A 16,301-nucleotide genomic window follows, 5' to 3' on the forward strand; every position below is an offset into this window, starting at 1 on the left:
TCCCCCAGATCCAAGCGGCTGGGTTCTTTGTTTCGCTGCTCTTCTCTCCGTGTCTGTTCTTCGTTTTGTTGCTCCTACTCCATGTCTGCAACCTCCACGTGGGTCTGGGCCATCTCTACTGCTTTCATGACCTCCCCTGCAGCCCTTCTCTGAGAGTGCACCTTCTCCACTTTCGCTTAGCCTAAATCGGATCACACTGTTGCTGATCCACCATCATGGAACCCCCTAGTACACTTCACTTGTTGTATGCAGTTTGTAGTGATCAAAGTAGTTGGCAGATGCAGAGAAAAGGGATTTTTTTTTTTAAATGATTTACTTATTTGAAAGAGTGACAGGGAGAGGGAGACCTTCTGTCTGCTGGTTTACTTCCCAAATGGCCACAGCAGTCAGGGCTGGGCCAGGTTAACCCAGGAGCCTGGAACTCTGTGTGGGTCTCCCATATGGGATACAGGACCCCAAGCATTTGGGCCACCTTCTGCTGCCTTCTCAGGTGCAGTCGCCAGAATCTGGATCAGAAACAGGTGTCTTTGTCACAAGACGTTTAACCTCCTGCACCGGAAAAAGGAATTCACACTGTTGGTGGGAATATAAGTTAGTACAGTTGGTTATGGGAAATAGTACGGGGGTCGTTAAAACCTAATAGATTATGCCAGGTATCCCACGTCTGGGTATATATGCAAAGGAAATTAAGTTATCAGAAATACCCAGACTCCTGTGTTTGCTGCAGTAAAAATCACAGTGTGACATGAATCAAATGCCTGTGAGTAGTTGAATTAATAAAGAAAATGTGGAAGGTGTGCACAGAAGAATACTGTTGAACCATTTAAAAAGAAAAAAAGATGTCGGCCTGTCTGTAGCGGCTCTGCAGCACAAGGGGAAGATGTAGTTCAGGGACCTACGAGTCTTTCACGACTGGCTAGAAGGAGCTCGACAGCTCTGACGGGGGTGGAGATTCTCACTGCCCTGCCTTGGTCTGTGCATCGTGTACTCCTGCAAATATTGAAGCATCCATTGCATTCCACAGCCGTAACTGTGTTGTTAAACTTCTCACGGCCGGCGCCGTGGCTCACTAGGCTAATCCTCCACCTGTGGCTCTGGCACCCCGGGTTCTAGTCCCAGTTGGGGCGCTGGATTCTGTCCTGATTGCTCTTCTTCCTGTCCAGCTCTCTGCTGTGGCCCGGGAAGGCAGTGGAGGATGGCCCAGGTCCTTGGGCCCTGCACCCCATGGGAGACCAGGAGGAAGCACCTGGCTCCTGGCTTCAGATCAGTGCAACGCGCCGGCCATAGCAGCCATTTGGGGGTGAACCAACAGAAAAAGGAAGATCTTTCTCTCTCTCTCTCTCTCAGCGTCTAACTCTGTCAAAAAAACAAAAACAAAAAAACAAAAAAAAAGACTTTTTTTAAAGTCTAAATCACCTATTAAACTTGGCCATTTATACTTTTCATGTTAATTATAGCTATATGGTTTTTTGTTGAATCCAAGATGATTTAAGAAATTAAAAATGGTACAATTTGGAAAATGTTGCCTACTAGATATAAATTATTTTCTTTTCCAGAGATTCCAGACATTATAACAGCAAGTAACCTGAAGACATTTAGGTGAGTGTCTCTTACTGTTGTTCCTGTGAAGATGTATATAAAATACATGAGCATGAACTTTGGAGTCTAGACATTGCAGCTAAAAGAAAATCGGGAGTTTATTTTAACCTTTTCTCTGTTATCGAAAGAATAATTCACAGTTGTATTTATTTGAATCACTTAATACACACCAAAATGATAACAACATGGTATTAATCGTTTTTCCCAATAGTTTAAAGTACTTTAAAGGACTTGATGCTACAGTTCCTCCCAGGTTCTTATTTTTTAAAAAGATAATATTACAACAGCAGGATTGATAGAACACTTCAGTTTTGTTTTTAAACACTGGTTCTCTGACACCAAAAAAAAAAAAAAAAGACTACTGATCATTTAGGTCTTAAATAAGCCATTGTGATTGATCTTAATTTTGTTAAGATTAGTTTGAAATCAGTTATACTGCTTGGAACTGATTTTGTAACATTAAACTTATTTTATAGTATTTTTATGGTTCTGAATTTCTAAAAACTAAATTAGCTAATACAACTCATCATATTTGAGTAGTTTGCATTTTAGCTCACACAAATCATGTCTATAATTTAGATACATGAAGCTTAAGATTTTTTGTGCCCTAAATGTTTTGTGTCTATAAAGTTACTCAAATATGAAATTTAAAATATACTGCATATTCTGCCTCTAAATAAAATGGAAAACAGGAGTTGTGCAGATCTGGCTCAGTTAGGGCTGGTTAGAGTTCAGTTCTCGGCTGTCTCCGCCTTGCTCCTAAAGTGATCGAACGTAGAATTGTCACAGAAAGGACTGAGACTGAAGATGGGAAACCTTGTTATTATGAGGAGACAGTTGCTTGATTATTGAAACCTAAGTTGGATGTGCTGCTGTGTGGAAGATCCTCTTGTGACTGGGTATTTAAGGTTTGCCACGTCTGACATGCTTCTGACTTTTATGGCTTTGCCATCATGTAGCCTGGTGGAGGTGGACTTCAGGGTTAGAGATGATAAAAGAATGGAGCGAAGACCGTTTCTGCTACTATTTTTATGTATTTTGAAATTTTGATTATGTGGGATTCTCTGGCAATTGTTAATATTGTAGTTTAATAAATGTGGAAAACATCTTAGTTCATAGGATATTGGTTTTTATTTCCTGGTTCATTAAAATGTGTAAATTTATAAAAACTGCTCTGCTACTTTTAGTTTTGAATCTTGACTAACTTCTACTTTTCCATCTAAGTTCCTACCAACACTCAGTGCCCTTTATTTTATCCAGGGAATGGGATTTTGATCTGAAGAAACTGCCAAACATTAAAATGAGAAAAATTTGTGCTAATGATGCCATTCCCAGGAAGTGCAAGAAGAAAACCACTGTAACCGTAGATGGAGACTTGGGAGACTTGGGAGACTTGGGAGACTTGGACCTGAAAGATGAAGCAAGTGACTCAGACGAGGAAATGACTGCGGTGGCCTGACTGTCTGCAGTTGGGTTGCAAATAGAGCTGCAAGTCCCACTCACAGGTTGGGTAAACAGTCGCATAGAAGAATTTGCTGTTGGATTCTTTTATGAAAATCCCGTTTCACAAATGGTGTGAACGTCTATTTCAGTGTGGAGGTGGCTTTTCATTCACATTACGTGGCTACAGTGGAAACGACTTGCTGAAGCTTTCATTGGAGTTGTAGGGAGCAATACGGGGACAAAAATGTTTTAATTTTTTTCCTCATGTGTTTAGGACTGCTTGATCTCACATTTGTGGAATGAACAATGACCTGTTTCCTATTGATTACTGTGGATATTTTTTGAGTTAGGACAGCAAAAGTGCCTTCCAGTGGTAATGCCATACTAACTCTACCCTTAACCGTATTTTCTTGCTTTGTCAAAGAGGGGGATGGTGTGGTATGGAATTGCATATTCATTATATATTCATTGTCTTCTGAGCCAAAGTGAAATGGTAAAATAATTAAAACTGTTGATCTCCCACACCTAACCTGAAGTCCTTTATCCCCTTTGTTGAAAGAGACCAGATTATTTCATTATCATGGTGTAATTTTTTTGTGTGTGAAAAGTGATAGATTGGATACAGAAGTAAAGATTAGATCACCAATGATTGTGTTTTTCTTCCAAGAGATAGGTTAACTTGAAATATAATTCAGTGTTTCAAATATCATGAAAAATGTACAATTTTATCACAGAGCTTGTTACATGCAAGCTCTGTGATAATCTTTATAATTTAATCTGTATAAGTATTTCAGAGAAAACAGTGCTGTGTGAGGTTAACTCGGTATCAACTATGTTGCTTTGAATTTATTTAAAATAACTTTTTTATTTGTAAGGTTAAAATTTATTTCCATAATTCATATGATTTTTTTTTTTTGATAGAGTAGACAGAGAGGTCTTCCTTTTGCTTCCTTTTGCCGTTGGTTCACCCTCCAATGGCTGCCGCTGCCGGCGCACCGCACTGATCCGAAGCCAGGAGCCAGGTGCTTCTCCTGGTCTCCCAGGGGGTGCAGGGCACAAGCACTTGGGCCATCCTCCACTGCACTCCCTGGCCACAGCAGAGAGCTGGCCTGGAAGAGGGGCAACCAGGACAGAATCCGGCGCCCCGACCAGGACTAGAACCCGGTGTGCCGGCGCCGCAAGGTGGAGGATTAGCCTAGTGAGCCACGGCGCCGGCCCATACGATTCTAACTTGAATTTTCAGTGGTAAAACTCAGGTTGATGAGCTTTAATTTTTGTGGTTTTGTGATTGCAGTGACTACAGATAATGTTTCTTGCGTAGAGTTTTGGTTCATATTTAGTCTCAAAATAGTTATGACACTGACTTATAAAACAATTCTTACTATCTTTACTGTGATTTATCTGTTCTGATACTCAATGCTGAAGTGTTAGATAAATGAGTTGTGAAAATAGCAAATTCTTTCCCCTTAAACATTGTTGCCTAGTTCTCTCTATGCTATCTAAGTAGAAGATAAAACTAACAAGTTAAATTACCGGGAACTGGAACAGATACATAGTTGTTTTAATAAATTTTGGGAACATGATGATAAAAATCACATCACCCTTATCTGGGCCAAAATAGGCAGCGACAACTTCTCATAGTGATGCTTGTAATTTCTCCTACACAGAATGTTTTTTGGGGGTGATAACTTGGGCTACCTTTATCTAAACCCTTTTAACTCAGTAGCATATCTCGTAAGAGCCTCCGTAAGCCGAAGCTACAGAGCAGAGGAAGAGTGGCGTGCTTGGCTCTGCAGTGTGTGAGCAGCCCCAGACAGAACAGCCCACTCCGTTCAAGGACAGATGCTGCCGGGGCCCTGGCTCCCGCTCTGTATTGTCTCCTCAGAAACGCTCATTCTTAAGTCACCACTCTGCCCCTGTTGTCATGAATTCTGTGTCTTCTGTGCCCTCTCCCCATCTGCTTTAATTAGCAAATATTTGTGTTTGTAGAATGAAAGTCAAATTGGATGTCGTGCCCTCCCCATTTCTTATCCTCACGTAAGCTGCTGTATCTCCCCTGTGCTGTGTGCAGGCTCTGGGGTCACCATTCCTGCTCCTCTTGCTGTCAACCTCATGACCTTCATGTATCCACTTCGACTAGACTCTGTCACAGCTGAGCTGGGCCTCGAGTGTCCTGTGACTTTCTCCAGGAAAGTGAGGATGTGGGCGGCTTGGGTGACATTTGCTTGCCTGTTTTTCACAGAAAAGAGGTTTGTCCTCACTTGGCAGGTTCTGAGGAAGCCACAGCTTGTGTGCCTCCGGGCTGTGACACGACTGAGCTGCAGTGTGCATTTCATGGCCCGCACCAGGGGCCCACCCCTCCCTCCTGTCGCAGTATCTGGTCCTCTGAGTGCTTTTCTGTTTGTCTCCCACTGTGGGACAAGACAGAATGCAGAGACGGCACTGTGTGTGTCCATCTTTCATCTCTGTGAGTAAGTATGGGGTTCACATTAGAGCTTGTTTGTTGACCGGCTTCATCTGTCAGTCTTGCTCGCTATTTCCTGTTCAGAACTTCTGCAGTTAGCCTTTCCTCTGCCCGCTTTTCCAGCTTTTTGTTTTTAGATGTACTTAACCGAAAGGCAGAGAGGAGAGAGAGCTTTCCATCCATTTGTTCACTCTCCAGATGACCGCAACGACCAGGGCGGGGCCCTACCAACACTAGGAGCCACAACTTCTGGTTCTCCCATGTGGGTACAGGGCCCAAGGACTTCAGCCGTCTTTTGCTGCTTTCCCAGGTGCCTTATCAGGGAACTGCATTCGAAGTGAAGCAGCAGGGATTCGAATAGCGCCCCCTATGGGATGCCAGCACTGCAGCCCATGGCTTTAACCTGTTAAGCCACAGCGCCACCCCCTCACCCGAGTTTTTGCAAGACTGACAATACTTGTTTGCTCATCCTCCAGGTCAGCGCTTAAACGCTACCCCTCTATTTTACCTCTCCCTTCTTTACACTTGGTAATCTATCCCGATACTTGGTGGGGGATCGTTAGTTGAAACCCAGTGACACTGATTAACGATCTAGAAGCGTTTGCTGTGATTTGGGGGGTGGGAGAAGGCTGAAAGGTCAGAGACAAAGAGCTCATTCAAATAGCAGTGCAGAGAAAAAACACATTCCTTTCCCACCCCTGATTGCCAAGCCTGGCCTAGGGTGCTTCTGGGCAACAAACTTGGGTTAGAAAGAGAATCCATGGTCTTCTCGTAATGTGTGTTTAGCCATGAACTGTCTGAATCTCAGTAGAAAAATGCTACTCGTTTCTGTTGACAGTCTTTCCTCTAGATTACACTTGTGACTTCCTTCCTTTTCCTTTTTAAAAGCATGTCTTGAAAATCGAATATTGCATGTCCATTGGTTTCCCCTTGTAATTATTTGAGGACAAACCTACTAATTAGCCTTTCTCCATTACCAAGTATGTTCAGACCTGCTTAAAAACCTAAAGCATTATGAAAGCTTTTGTCAGGTATTTGAATGTTGCAGATAGAAATGGGCAGAAACTTCAGTCTGTTTGGGGGAAAAAAGTATAGAAACCGCAATCAGGGTTTGGATCACTTGTTTAATATACAAAGTCTTTCACAGATAATTATTCTTTGCCTCAATTTGTCTTACACACATTATTCACAAACAGATTGTTAATGAAAGAATTAGGTAAAACCGAAAGTACAAATGTCCCAAGTTTATACACGGTTAAAATAATTTTTCCTTCTTTGTTTCATCGCATTATCCAATTTCAAAATGGGCTTTCAGCAGTTGTAGAGGAAATGCTGCAGCCCAAAATAACAGTATTTCTTTCCAACTGTATTGATATGTAAAATAGCACCATTGGACTGACTGAAGAAAACAGTTTTCATGTTTCTTAAAGTGTAGGCCTCACCGAATTACATAGCAACTACCCTAACACCGAGCAAAGTTTTTAGACCTCTACAATTTTCAAAATACTTATGGCAAAGACAGGTAAACGGGCAGATGGAATCCTCCCATCTCATTCCCACGACTTAAATTTTTTGATGTCAGTGGGCCAGCGAGCTGCTTTCCAGCCAAACAACAGATGATACCGAAGGCCCAAGGTAGAACTGAGAACCACGTCTCTAGGGCTGTAATCACGTCACAACAGCTCAGAGTGTCACTGTTGGAACACTGGGAGAATCTTTATATTTCTGAATAGTTGTATCCTCAATGGATACAACTTAATTTTTCCTTAATTTGTCTCAAACTGGAATTTCATTTCTTTACAATTGGATCTTTATGCAACAAAAGTAATAGTTCTTATAAAAAAACAGCATGAATGCCTGTGGTGTTTGGTATTGATAATTCCTCAGTTATAAAAAGCCATGGTTTTTTTTAACAGGAAGGTAAGCTCATTCTTGAATCTGTTCTTCACCTGTTTATGTAATCAAAGCAAACACATCTCATTCTGCAGAGCAGTTTGTAACTGACTCAGAAAAAGACAAATCTGTTGTTTGAAAGGGCAGGTGTACCATTCCCACACTAGGTGTCAACATTGTTTTGAATGCCTGCAGTGATTTCAGATTGTGTGAACACAAAACATCCTTTCCAAGAAAGCCCTTTTTTTCCTGGCAGTGGATTTTTTGATTTTTTTTTAAATGATAGGCTTTGACTATCAAAGCTAATTGAAAGTTACAGTTTTAGAATACATGTTATGTTTTATCAACACAGCAAAGTGCTTATCTTTGTCATTCTAGAAATGTTCTCCAGGGTTAAGTGTAGCCCTTGATAAATAAGGTTTTATTTTAGCCAGTCATCTACTGTAAAATGAGCTACGCACTTACCTGTCTTGCTTAGGTTTGAACAGAATTAAAGCAGTATTTTCTATGGTAATTAAGGTGATTAATCCCTTCCCTCCTAGAGCAAGCAAAAGAACCAATATTTTCTTGTTTACTGGCGACTAGCCTTCTTCCTGGGAAATATTTATAAGCAACGTGTTGCCTGTTGCTAAACCACAGGAAAAATGGATTAGGAAAAAGTCTAGGAAAAAATAGCAAGAAAGTTAATTGCTTGAGTGTGGTGCCATGGTTAAATCATCCAAAGATGGTATTAAAAATTTGAGTCTTTAAAATGAAAATTTAAGACGTTAATACAAAGTTTAGGGGATTCACACATTTTGTACAGTGCTTTTTGTCCATTTAGTTACTCCAGTGTTTTTCCATATGCCCTTATTATTACATGCCTTTCATTTCCTGACCGAAGACCTTAACATCTGTTTTGCATATATACATGAAAACACACATGCCACACATACAAAATTGACAGTTTACCTTTTTATTTCTAGAAATTGGGACTATTGGACTCATTGTCAGCCACTGATTCATACCCACCATCTTTCTCATTGACAGGTTTTATTCCCCTTTTTGTATGATCATCTGAATAACAATCACACTGGTAGTTACAAAGTGCACCCACGCCATACCCATGCTTTGGTGCTTACGGCCATCCGTGCCTTGTCACAATAATAAATATGACCGCTAACAGAAACAAATCACCTTTTCAAGTGTAGGATATCTTTGACAAGTCATTATCTATAATTAATAGAGCTCACAAGATCATTCACACTTCAATTTACATGACTATGCAAAGAACACAATAACCGTGAAACCTAAATAACTCAATTTGTTACTTACAAGAGAAGAACTGTCAGCTTTTTAACATGGGGTCTAGGTTCTTGTTCTTCTGTCAACTTGACACCTTATATGGATTAAAGAACCCTTATTAACACAAGTGTGTACCAAAAATATTCCCTCTCAGTAGGGCTTCAGTGAAGCAAACAATTTCACAGATTGGTTGAATTCTTTCTTACCCTCTAGAGAAATAATTCTTCAAGTTAGATTTTTTTTCTCAGTGCTTCGTAAGATCATTTGTGAGAATTTGGAATAAAATGTTTTGCTGAAATATTTATTAAGTGAAGCAGAGGCTCAGTATCTAATTTTAGGGCTGTGCTATCCAAATTGAGATGTACCATAAGATACATATAGATCTTGAAGAAATGACTCTAGAACTTTTTATGTTGAAGTAACATAGTGTTAAACAAAAACAGTAGTTTCACTTTTTTAAATAATGGGGCTACTAAGAAATTAAAACTCATAATTATGACCTGCATTTGCCTTATATTTCTGTATAGCACTGCATTAGAGGGACCACATTATTTAAAATAAAGGACCTACCTGGTAGTTGATTTCAACTTCTGTGGGTATTTAACTGTTAAACCCCCAAATTACCTGAAAATCAAAGTGTTAATATCTTCAGATGTGTATTCTATCTATTTTAAAATCATGCATTTGTCAGAAATAACCAGACTTGACAACAGCCCTAAAATCATTAGCTGTCAAAAGAAATCAAAATATGCATCCTCCAACTTTGCCTCCAATGTGACTGAGGAATAATGCAGACAATTTCAGGTATAAAATGAAATGTTATTTCCAAATAGGACAGTTAACATTCCAAGGCCCTAGAAGAAAAACACATCGCAATTCAAGTCTGTATTGTTGAACTTGTCCCCTGCTACTGTGAAGAGTGTCTGTGTCCGTGTAATCCTTGACCTCTGCCTAAAAGCATTCTTGCACCAGTGGTTGGTTCTTAATTGTCTTGGAAGTCACTCTCTAGCACACTTGTCACGTTCCTTACACTTCTAGGCTCTGCTTCATGAGATCCTGATCATCGGTTATGTTTTCTCCTTTACCTTTTTGAGCAAAGAAGGAAAAATCAGTCTCTGAATAGAGGAGATAAATGGAGTGAATAATTCAGGATCAGTTCTGTCACTTGTAGTGGCTGGGGGCTAGAGAGAGATCCTGCAGTAAGAAACTCCGGGCCGGTCATTCTGTCAGACTGGTATAACTTCGGGGGGGCCGCCCTCTGCAGATGGCAGTGCGTTTGTCCCCGTTTGTGACACAGGCACTGCCACAGCGTCCTTGATGTCCGTGTTTACATTACATGAAAAGTTCTTCTCCAGCTTTTTGGCAGTGTCTGGGCAGTTCTGCACAAAGATCACCCGGTTGTAAGCCTTCAGCCTGCGCCACAACTGAACGTAGACTTTACACTGGACGTACATGAAGACGAGGCCTCCCGTGAAGCCGATGGCCACGACAACCAGTTTTGTCCAAAATGGCCATTCAAGGACACCTTTGAAATAAAAGAGAATGTTTTCACCAACTTGTCAATGGAGCTTGTTACAGGACCATCCTGCTTGCTAAGTTATATGAATAAGGAATATATTGTTCAATTCTTAAGGGTTATAACCTGGTTTGGGTTAATGCCTTTAAAATACTCTGTTAAAATGACATGAAAACATTTTCTTACCTACCTACCACCTTTTTTTTTTTTTTTTTTTTTTTTTGAACAGAGTTAGAGAAAGGTCTTCCTTTGCCGTTGGTTCACCCCCAAAATGGCTGCTACGGCCAGCACACTGCGCTGATCCGAAGGCAGGAGCCAGGTGCTTCTCCTGGTCTCCCATGGGGTGCAGGGCCCAAGCACTTGGGCCATCCTCCACTGCACTCCCAGGCCACAGCAGAGAGCTGGGCTGGAAGAGGAGCAACTGGGACTAGAACCCAGGGTGCTGGCATCACAGGTGGAAGATTAGCCTAGTGAGCCGCGGCACTGACCTCACCTGCCACTCTTAAATTGTCTCGTAGCATCAGAGAGCTACTGTAATTTTCAGATGTGATTTTATTAGACTTTGGGCATTTATTCCTTATAGTTAAGTGTTTTCACTATCTTCTCCGAAACACTTAAGGCAAAGAATGAGGATTTGAAATCCTTTAAAGGTAAAGTCACTGGAGATACTGTGGACCTGTTTATCCAGATCCCCTCTCCACCTCCTTCTAAAAGGAATGGGGTGGGGAGGAGGTGGGAGAACAAACAAAAGGGTTAGGATTTTAGTCCTTTGTTTCAGAAATCTTATACTTTGCCTGTGAGAATGATTATTTTCCTGCACATCAATATTTTCTCTTAATTACCATCACCATTAATAAAAATAATTCAAAGTGTTTATGAAAAAAAGGCTTATTTACAGATTTCTAGAAGTACAACAGTGAAAATTTGGGACATCCGTAGTACACATGAATATATACCAGACCAGCTATGTGATAAAATTTTCTGCTGTGAACAAACTTAGTAACCATGGTGGTTTTTTTGTTTGTTTGTTTTTGTTTTTTTGACAGGCAGAGTGGAGAGAGAGAGAGAGAGAAAGGTCTTCCTTTTGCTGTTGGTTCACCCTCCAATGGCCGCCACAGCTGGTGTACCACGCTGATCTGAAGTCAGGATCCAGGTACTTATCCTGGTCTCCCATGGGGTGCAGGGCCCAAGCACTTGGGCCATCCTCCACTGCACTCCCTGGCCACAGCAGAGAGCTGGCCTGGAAGAGGGGCAACCGGGACAGAATCTGGCACCCTGACCGGGACTAGAACCTGGTATGCCAGCGCCGCTAGGTGGAAGATTAGCCCATTGAGCCGCGGTGCTGGCCAACCATGGTGGCTTTTAAAATAGCTTCTTTAAGGACCTGTTCTCATTTGGCGAGTCAGACATTTTTTTGAGGTCTGACTCCCTTGAACTATGCAAGTAAACGTTTTTAAAATACTGTGGCTCCAACGTGTCCTTTGAAATATTAGAAAATATGCTCTCTGAACTTAAAAGGAACTGTGTTCCTGACATGAAAAACCTCCCGGCTGTAGATGTCTCACTAATTTCCTGTTTTGTTGACAATGATGATCTAAAATTCTTGTGCTCCTTTCAGTATTTGATTCTGAAGAATTCTGCAGTGTATTAAATAAACGCAGTAGAATTTACTGGAAGCTTTGAGTAAGAAATGTTTTCCAGTACCTAATTTGTAAGAACTTTATGGTTAAATTGCTTCACAATCATCTTGAATATATATTTATCCCAGCCAGTGGAAGTACTTGAAAATATCATTAGTCAAAGCTCACACAAAGAGAACAATACATCTGAAGAATCAAATCAACAATGTCCATCCCAAACAGAAGGCTAGGGGATTTTTTTGTAATGTTTGGAAAAAATTAAAGTAGGGACATGCTGAGGCTAGTCTTACCTAATACCAAAATCAAACCTTGTAAGATAGATGTCTTTTTACATTGACACAAAAATTCTCAAATATTAGCAAATTGATAATACATAATATACTATAACTGACTTTTAAATGTTCTGTTTTACATATCTGGAATAAGTCTTTGGTTAATTAACTCCACAGTATTCCACACAAGGGCAAATGAAAGAAGAAAACTTAGTAAGTGAGGTAAAAGGCATTTGACAGAATCCAATTTTTTTTAAGTCATCCGTGGTGAACAGAACTGTCAGCCTCTTGGCATACAGAATTACCTCAGTGAGGTGAATGCCTAGTGCTTCCTCGCTCTCGGGGGGAAAAAGTAAGCACTATGTTTACCTTTGAGAATCAAGAAGCTTTCTCCCCAAGACTGGGAACTAGCTAAGGATGGCCTTTCTTCTGTCCCCTAATCAGCATCACACACTAGTTGATGCAGTAACACAAGAACAATGAGAGGTACACAGATTGGGGAGTAAGAAACTATCTTCTACAGCAATAGCACCTGTGAACAGTCTCCGAATTTAAAAACACTGGTTTTTTAAAATAATCATAGCAAGGTTGTGGAATACAAGAATCAATATACAAACATAAGTTGCTTCCTCACTAACATTGAACAAGAGCTTAGAACTACAAATGTTACCGTTATACCAATAATAGTACCAGTAAAAATGAAAAAGCCATCACCAAGAAACCTTAGGTACAAACCCTACAAAATATATCTAAGAAGAAAACTATAAAAGTGATTTTAATTAAGTAGAAAGTAATCCACATAGACAGCTATACTCAAGGGATCAGTTCTTGAGTTTTAGCTATAGATTCAACACTATCCCAGTTAAAATTGCCTGTGTGTAGTCTTAACAGTCTGAAGTTCATGTGCAAAGTCAAATGACCAGGATAAGTCAACGCAGCACTGGAGCAGAACAGGGTCAGAGGATAGACACTGTCCCACTCCACACCTACTATAAAGCTACACAGAGCAGATGTAGTACAGTGGCTTAGGCTGCCACTTGGGTTTTCCTGCATCCTGTATCAGAGCATTGGGTTCAGTTTCTATTATGATTCAGCTTCCGTTAATGGGCCTGAGATACTGTAGATGATGACGCAAGTACTTGGGTTCCTGCCACCCATGTGAGAGACCTGGATGGAGTTCCTGGCTTTGGTCTGTTGCAGGCGTTTGGGAATGAACCAGTGAAGGGTAGGTTTTACTTGCTGTTCCTCCCTGTTTTATCCTCTTGCGTCACACTGTCTTTTAAATCCTCCAAGCCTACACACGAGACCAAGACAGTGTGGTATTGGTGAAAGAATAATAAGGATTAGTGTTTAGCTAAGCAGTAAAGGTACCAGTTAAGATGTCCAGGTGTCTGGCTCCAGGCTTCTTGCTCCAGTTTCTTTGCATGCAGACCCTGGGGGGCAGCAGGGGGATGGTTCAAGTCTTTGGGTACCTGCCATCTGTGTGGGAGACCTAGATTGACATCCTGGCTTCCAGCTTTGGCCCTGGCCTGGGTTCTGCCATTGCAGGCATGTAGGGAATAAACCAACAGATGAGAACTCTGTCTCCATCTCCCTGGGAAAGGGAGGAAGGACAGATAAGCCACACATGGAGAAAATAATTTGCAAAGCATAGATCTGACTTGTACCCAAAATGTACAAAAATGCTCAACATTTAAGGAGAAAAACTATACAATATGGGCAAAAGATTTGACTAACCCCACCAAAGGAAATATATAGAAAATAGGCATATAAAAAGATGCTCAGGGGGCTGGTGCTCTGGCATAGTAGGTTAAGCATCCACCTGCAATGCCAGTATCCCATGTGGGCATTTGTTCAAGTCCTGGCTGCTTCGCTTCTGAATCAGCTCCCTGCTGAGCCTGGGAGAGCAGAAGGCAGCCTTTGTGCCCACATAGGAGACCTGGAAGAAGCTCCTGGCTTGGGATTGGCTCAGCTCTGACTGGCCATTTGGGTACTGAACCAGTGGATCTAAGATAGCAGAATACAGAGGGAGCGTGCTGCTGTAGTCAAGGGGAAGAGAGTTAAAAAAAGTGGAGAGAATATCTGAAGGAAGAGCTTAAAAACAGCAGAGGAAAATCCATGCAAATTAGAGGGTAACTATCTGTGTGGAGGACCCCAGTAGCCAAGAGCCTCAGCACCAGCTTTGGAGAGTGAGACGAGACCAGACTGCAACAGCCCAAGCTACTGGTTATACAGCTGTGGGAAGAGCCTGGTGTGAGTGTGACTTGGAGCCATGTGGGGACAACATTATACCTGCCATCCTGGGGGGGGGGTACATTTCTCTCTCCCCAGCCACCAGGAACGGCAGTCCTGAAACTGGCTGAGAGATAGTGGGTGCCAATTTTGACATAAGCAACAGCTGTACCAGCTTGTGTCCATACAACCAGCAGCGAGGAGACACCCCAGTCTGGAAGGGGTATTGGACAGGAGGCTGGGTACTTAGGACTGGGAGCCTGTGTGCTGGGACTGAAAACACTGTGGCTGTGTGGGAGGATGATGGGTGTGGCTGGTTATCTGGGGGCGTCACTGTGGGCAGCTCCACATGCCCAGGGCTCCCCAATTGCCTGGTGAGTCATTGCTGCTAGATGTGTGCTCACACAGAAGACTGTATGAATTATTTATGTGGCAGCATGGATGAATATTGTGCTAGGCATAGGCCTCCTTGAAGGATAGGAGGTCAGCATGAGACTATGCTAAGAGCTGATTAAAACCTCCCCTCTGATAGAGATTTACCACACCCAGGGAGAAGGAAGAGCGAAGGGAGCGTGGGAGGGAAGGCATGGTGTGAACAACCACTATGCTCCTAAAGTTGGAATCATGAAATGTATGAAGTCTATATTCCTTAAAAGGTTTCTGGGGAAAAAATGGAGGTAAGAGGACTATCAACTCATAGGCTGTTAGTGTGAAACAATGAATGGACAGCACCTAAGAAAATGTTTATAGGTGTAAATTGCTGTGGTTGTTCTTACTGAGAGATTTCAGTGGTACTCATCTGTGGTTGAGTAAGCTGCAGATTAACAGAGCTTTTTTTTTTTTTTAATTTTTTGACAGGCAGAGTGGACAGTGAGAGAGAGAGACAGAGAGAAAGGTCTTCCTTTGCCATTGGTTCACCCTCCAATGGCCGCCGCGGCCGGTGCACCGCACTGATCCGATGGCAGGAGCCAGGTGCTTCTCCTGGTCTCCCATGCGGGTGCAGGGCCCAAGCACTTGGGCCATCCTCCACTGCACTCCCTGGCCACAGCAGAGAGCTGGCCTGGAAGAGGGGCAACCGGGACAGAATCTGGCGCCCTGACCGGGACTAGAACCCCGTGTGCCAGCGCCGCAAGGCGGAGGATTAGCCTAGTGAGCCGCGGTGCCGGCCAACAGAGCTATCATTGCTGCTTTCCATGAATACCTCTCTGACTTCACCCGACTTCAGCCCACCCCTGGATTCCAGTCAGTGAAAACCTTAATCCGGGAGCAGAGAAGCCCAATGAGTGCCAGCCAGACCACTGCACTTCCTCTGGAACCCTTTCCTATTCATTTACTTTCCAGCTATGTTGCTTCTCTGAAAATGAATTTCCCTTGGCACTGGGATAAAGTCCCCAGCCCTCTCCAAGGTAGAAACGGATGCAGGTGTCCTGTAACATCTCTCCTCTGCTTTTAAGTCAAATTGGATAAGCCAGAATATCCCAGGGGGGAATTTATAATATAGTTGAAGATCAAACACATTACCTATTTCTTCATCTTAAAAAACAAAGATCCCCAAGGTCCCTTCCAGCTTTTACAATTGATGTCTGGGAGTCTACTGCACGTGTGTGTGGCAGATCATGTGATAGGAGATACCTGGAGTCTATCTAAAAGCCTTTTCAAATCACAGAAGAGAAGTGCCCCATTGCACAGCTGTAAGAACAGTGCACATCTAGAAAATGCATCTCTGGAAAGGTGGACTATCTTTACAGGATGCCTAGGTTATGCAGAGTTATAGGATGTGTGAAGATGGGTGATGTACGGGGCTGGCTGGGATACTGAGGCAGGGCATGGCTTCCTCTTTCGTTTCTCCTATTCAGTTGGACAAAGTATTGAAAACCAGCAACAGGGCAGGGTTCAGTGCAGCAGTCATAATGCCACTTGTGAAGTTTGCGTCCCATGATGGAAGCTTGGTTTCCAGT

At 42.3% G+C, this 16,301-nt stretch overlaps 2 protein-coding genes across 12 annotated transcripts in view; one reads left to right on the top strand and one right to left on the bottom strand.

The window, feature by feature from the left end:
• The window catches only part of TMA16 (translation machinery associated 16 homolog), a 35,087-nt gene extending 31,399 nt beyond the window's left edge, over nt 1-3,688 (top strand). The window contains exons 6-7 of the mRNA XM_051831709.3: nt 1,557-1,599; nt 2,860-3,688. Coding sequence (XP_051687669.2) covers nt 1,557-1,599; nt 2,860-3,058 — 242 coding nt within the window. The 3' untranslated portion in view covers nt 3,059-3,688. The remainder of the gene's footprint in view (nt 1-1,556; nt 1,600-2,859) is intronic.
• A 2,922-nt stretch (nt 3,689-6,610) lies between these two features.
• Nucleotides 6,611-16,301, bottom strand: part of MARCHF1 (membrane associated ring-CH-type finger 1) — a 973,853-nt gene continuing 964,162 nt past the window's right edge. For all 11 annotated transcript variants that reach the window (XM_051831701.3, XM_070047277.2, XM_051831697.3 and 8 more), the window contains one exon: nt 6,611-10,208. In XM_051831701.3, coding sequence (XP_051687661.3) covers nt 9,910-10,208 — 299 coding nt within the window. In that variant the 3' untranslated portion in view covers nt 6,611-9,909. The remainder of the gene's footprint in view (nt 10,209-16,301) is intronic.

The sequence above is a fragment of the Oryctolagus cuniculus genome, chromosome 8, assembly GCF_051225735.1.
Source record: "Oryctolagus cuniculus isolate XC-2025 breed Fujian yellow rabbit chromosome 8, ASM5122573v1, whole genome shotgun sequence".
Classification (NCBI taxonomy): Eukaryota; Metazoa; Chordata; class Mammalia; order Lagomorpha; family Leporidae; genus Oryctolagus; species Oryctolagus cuniculus.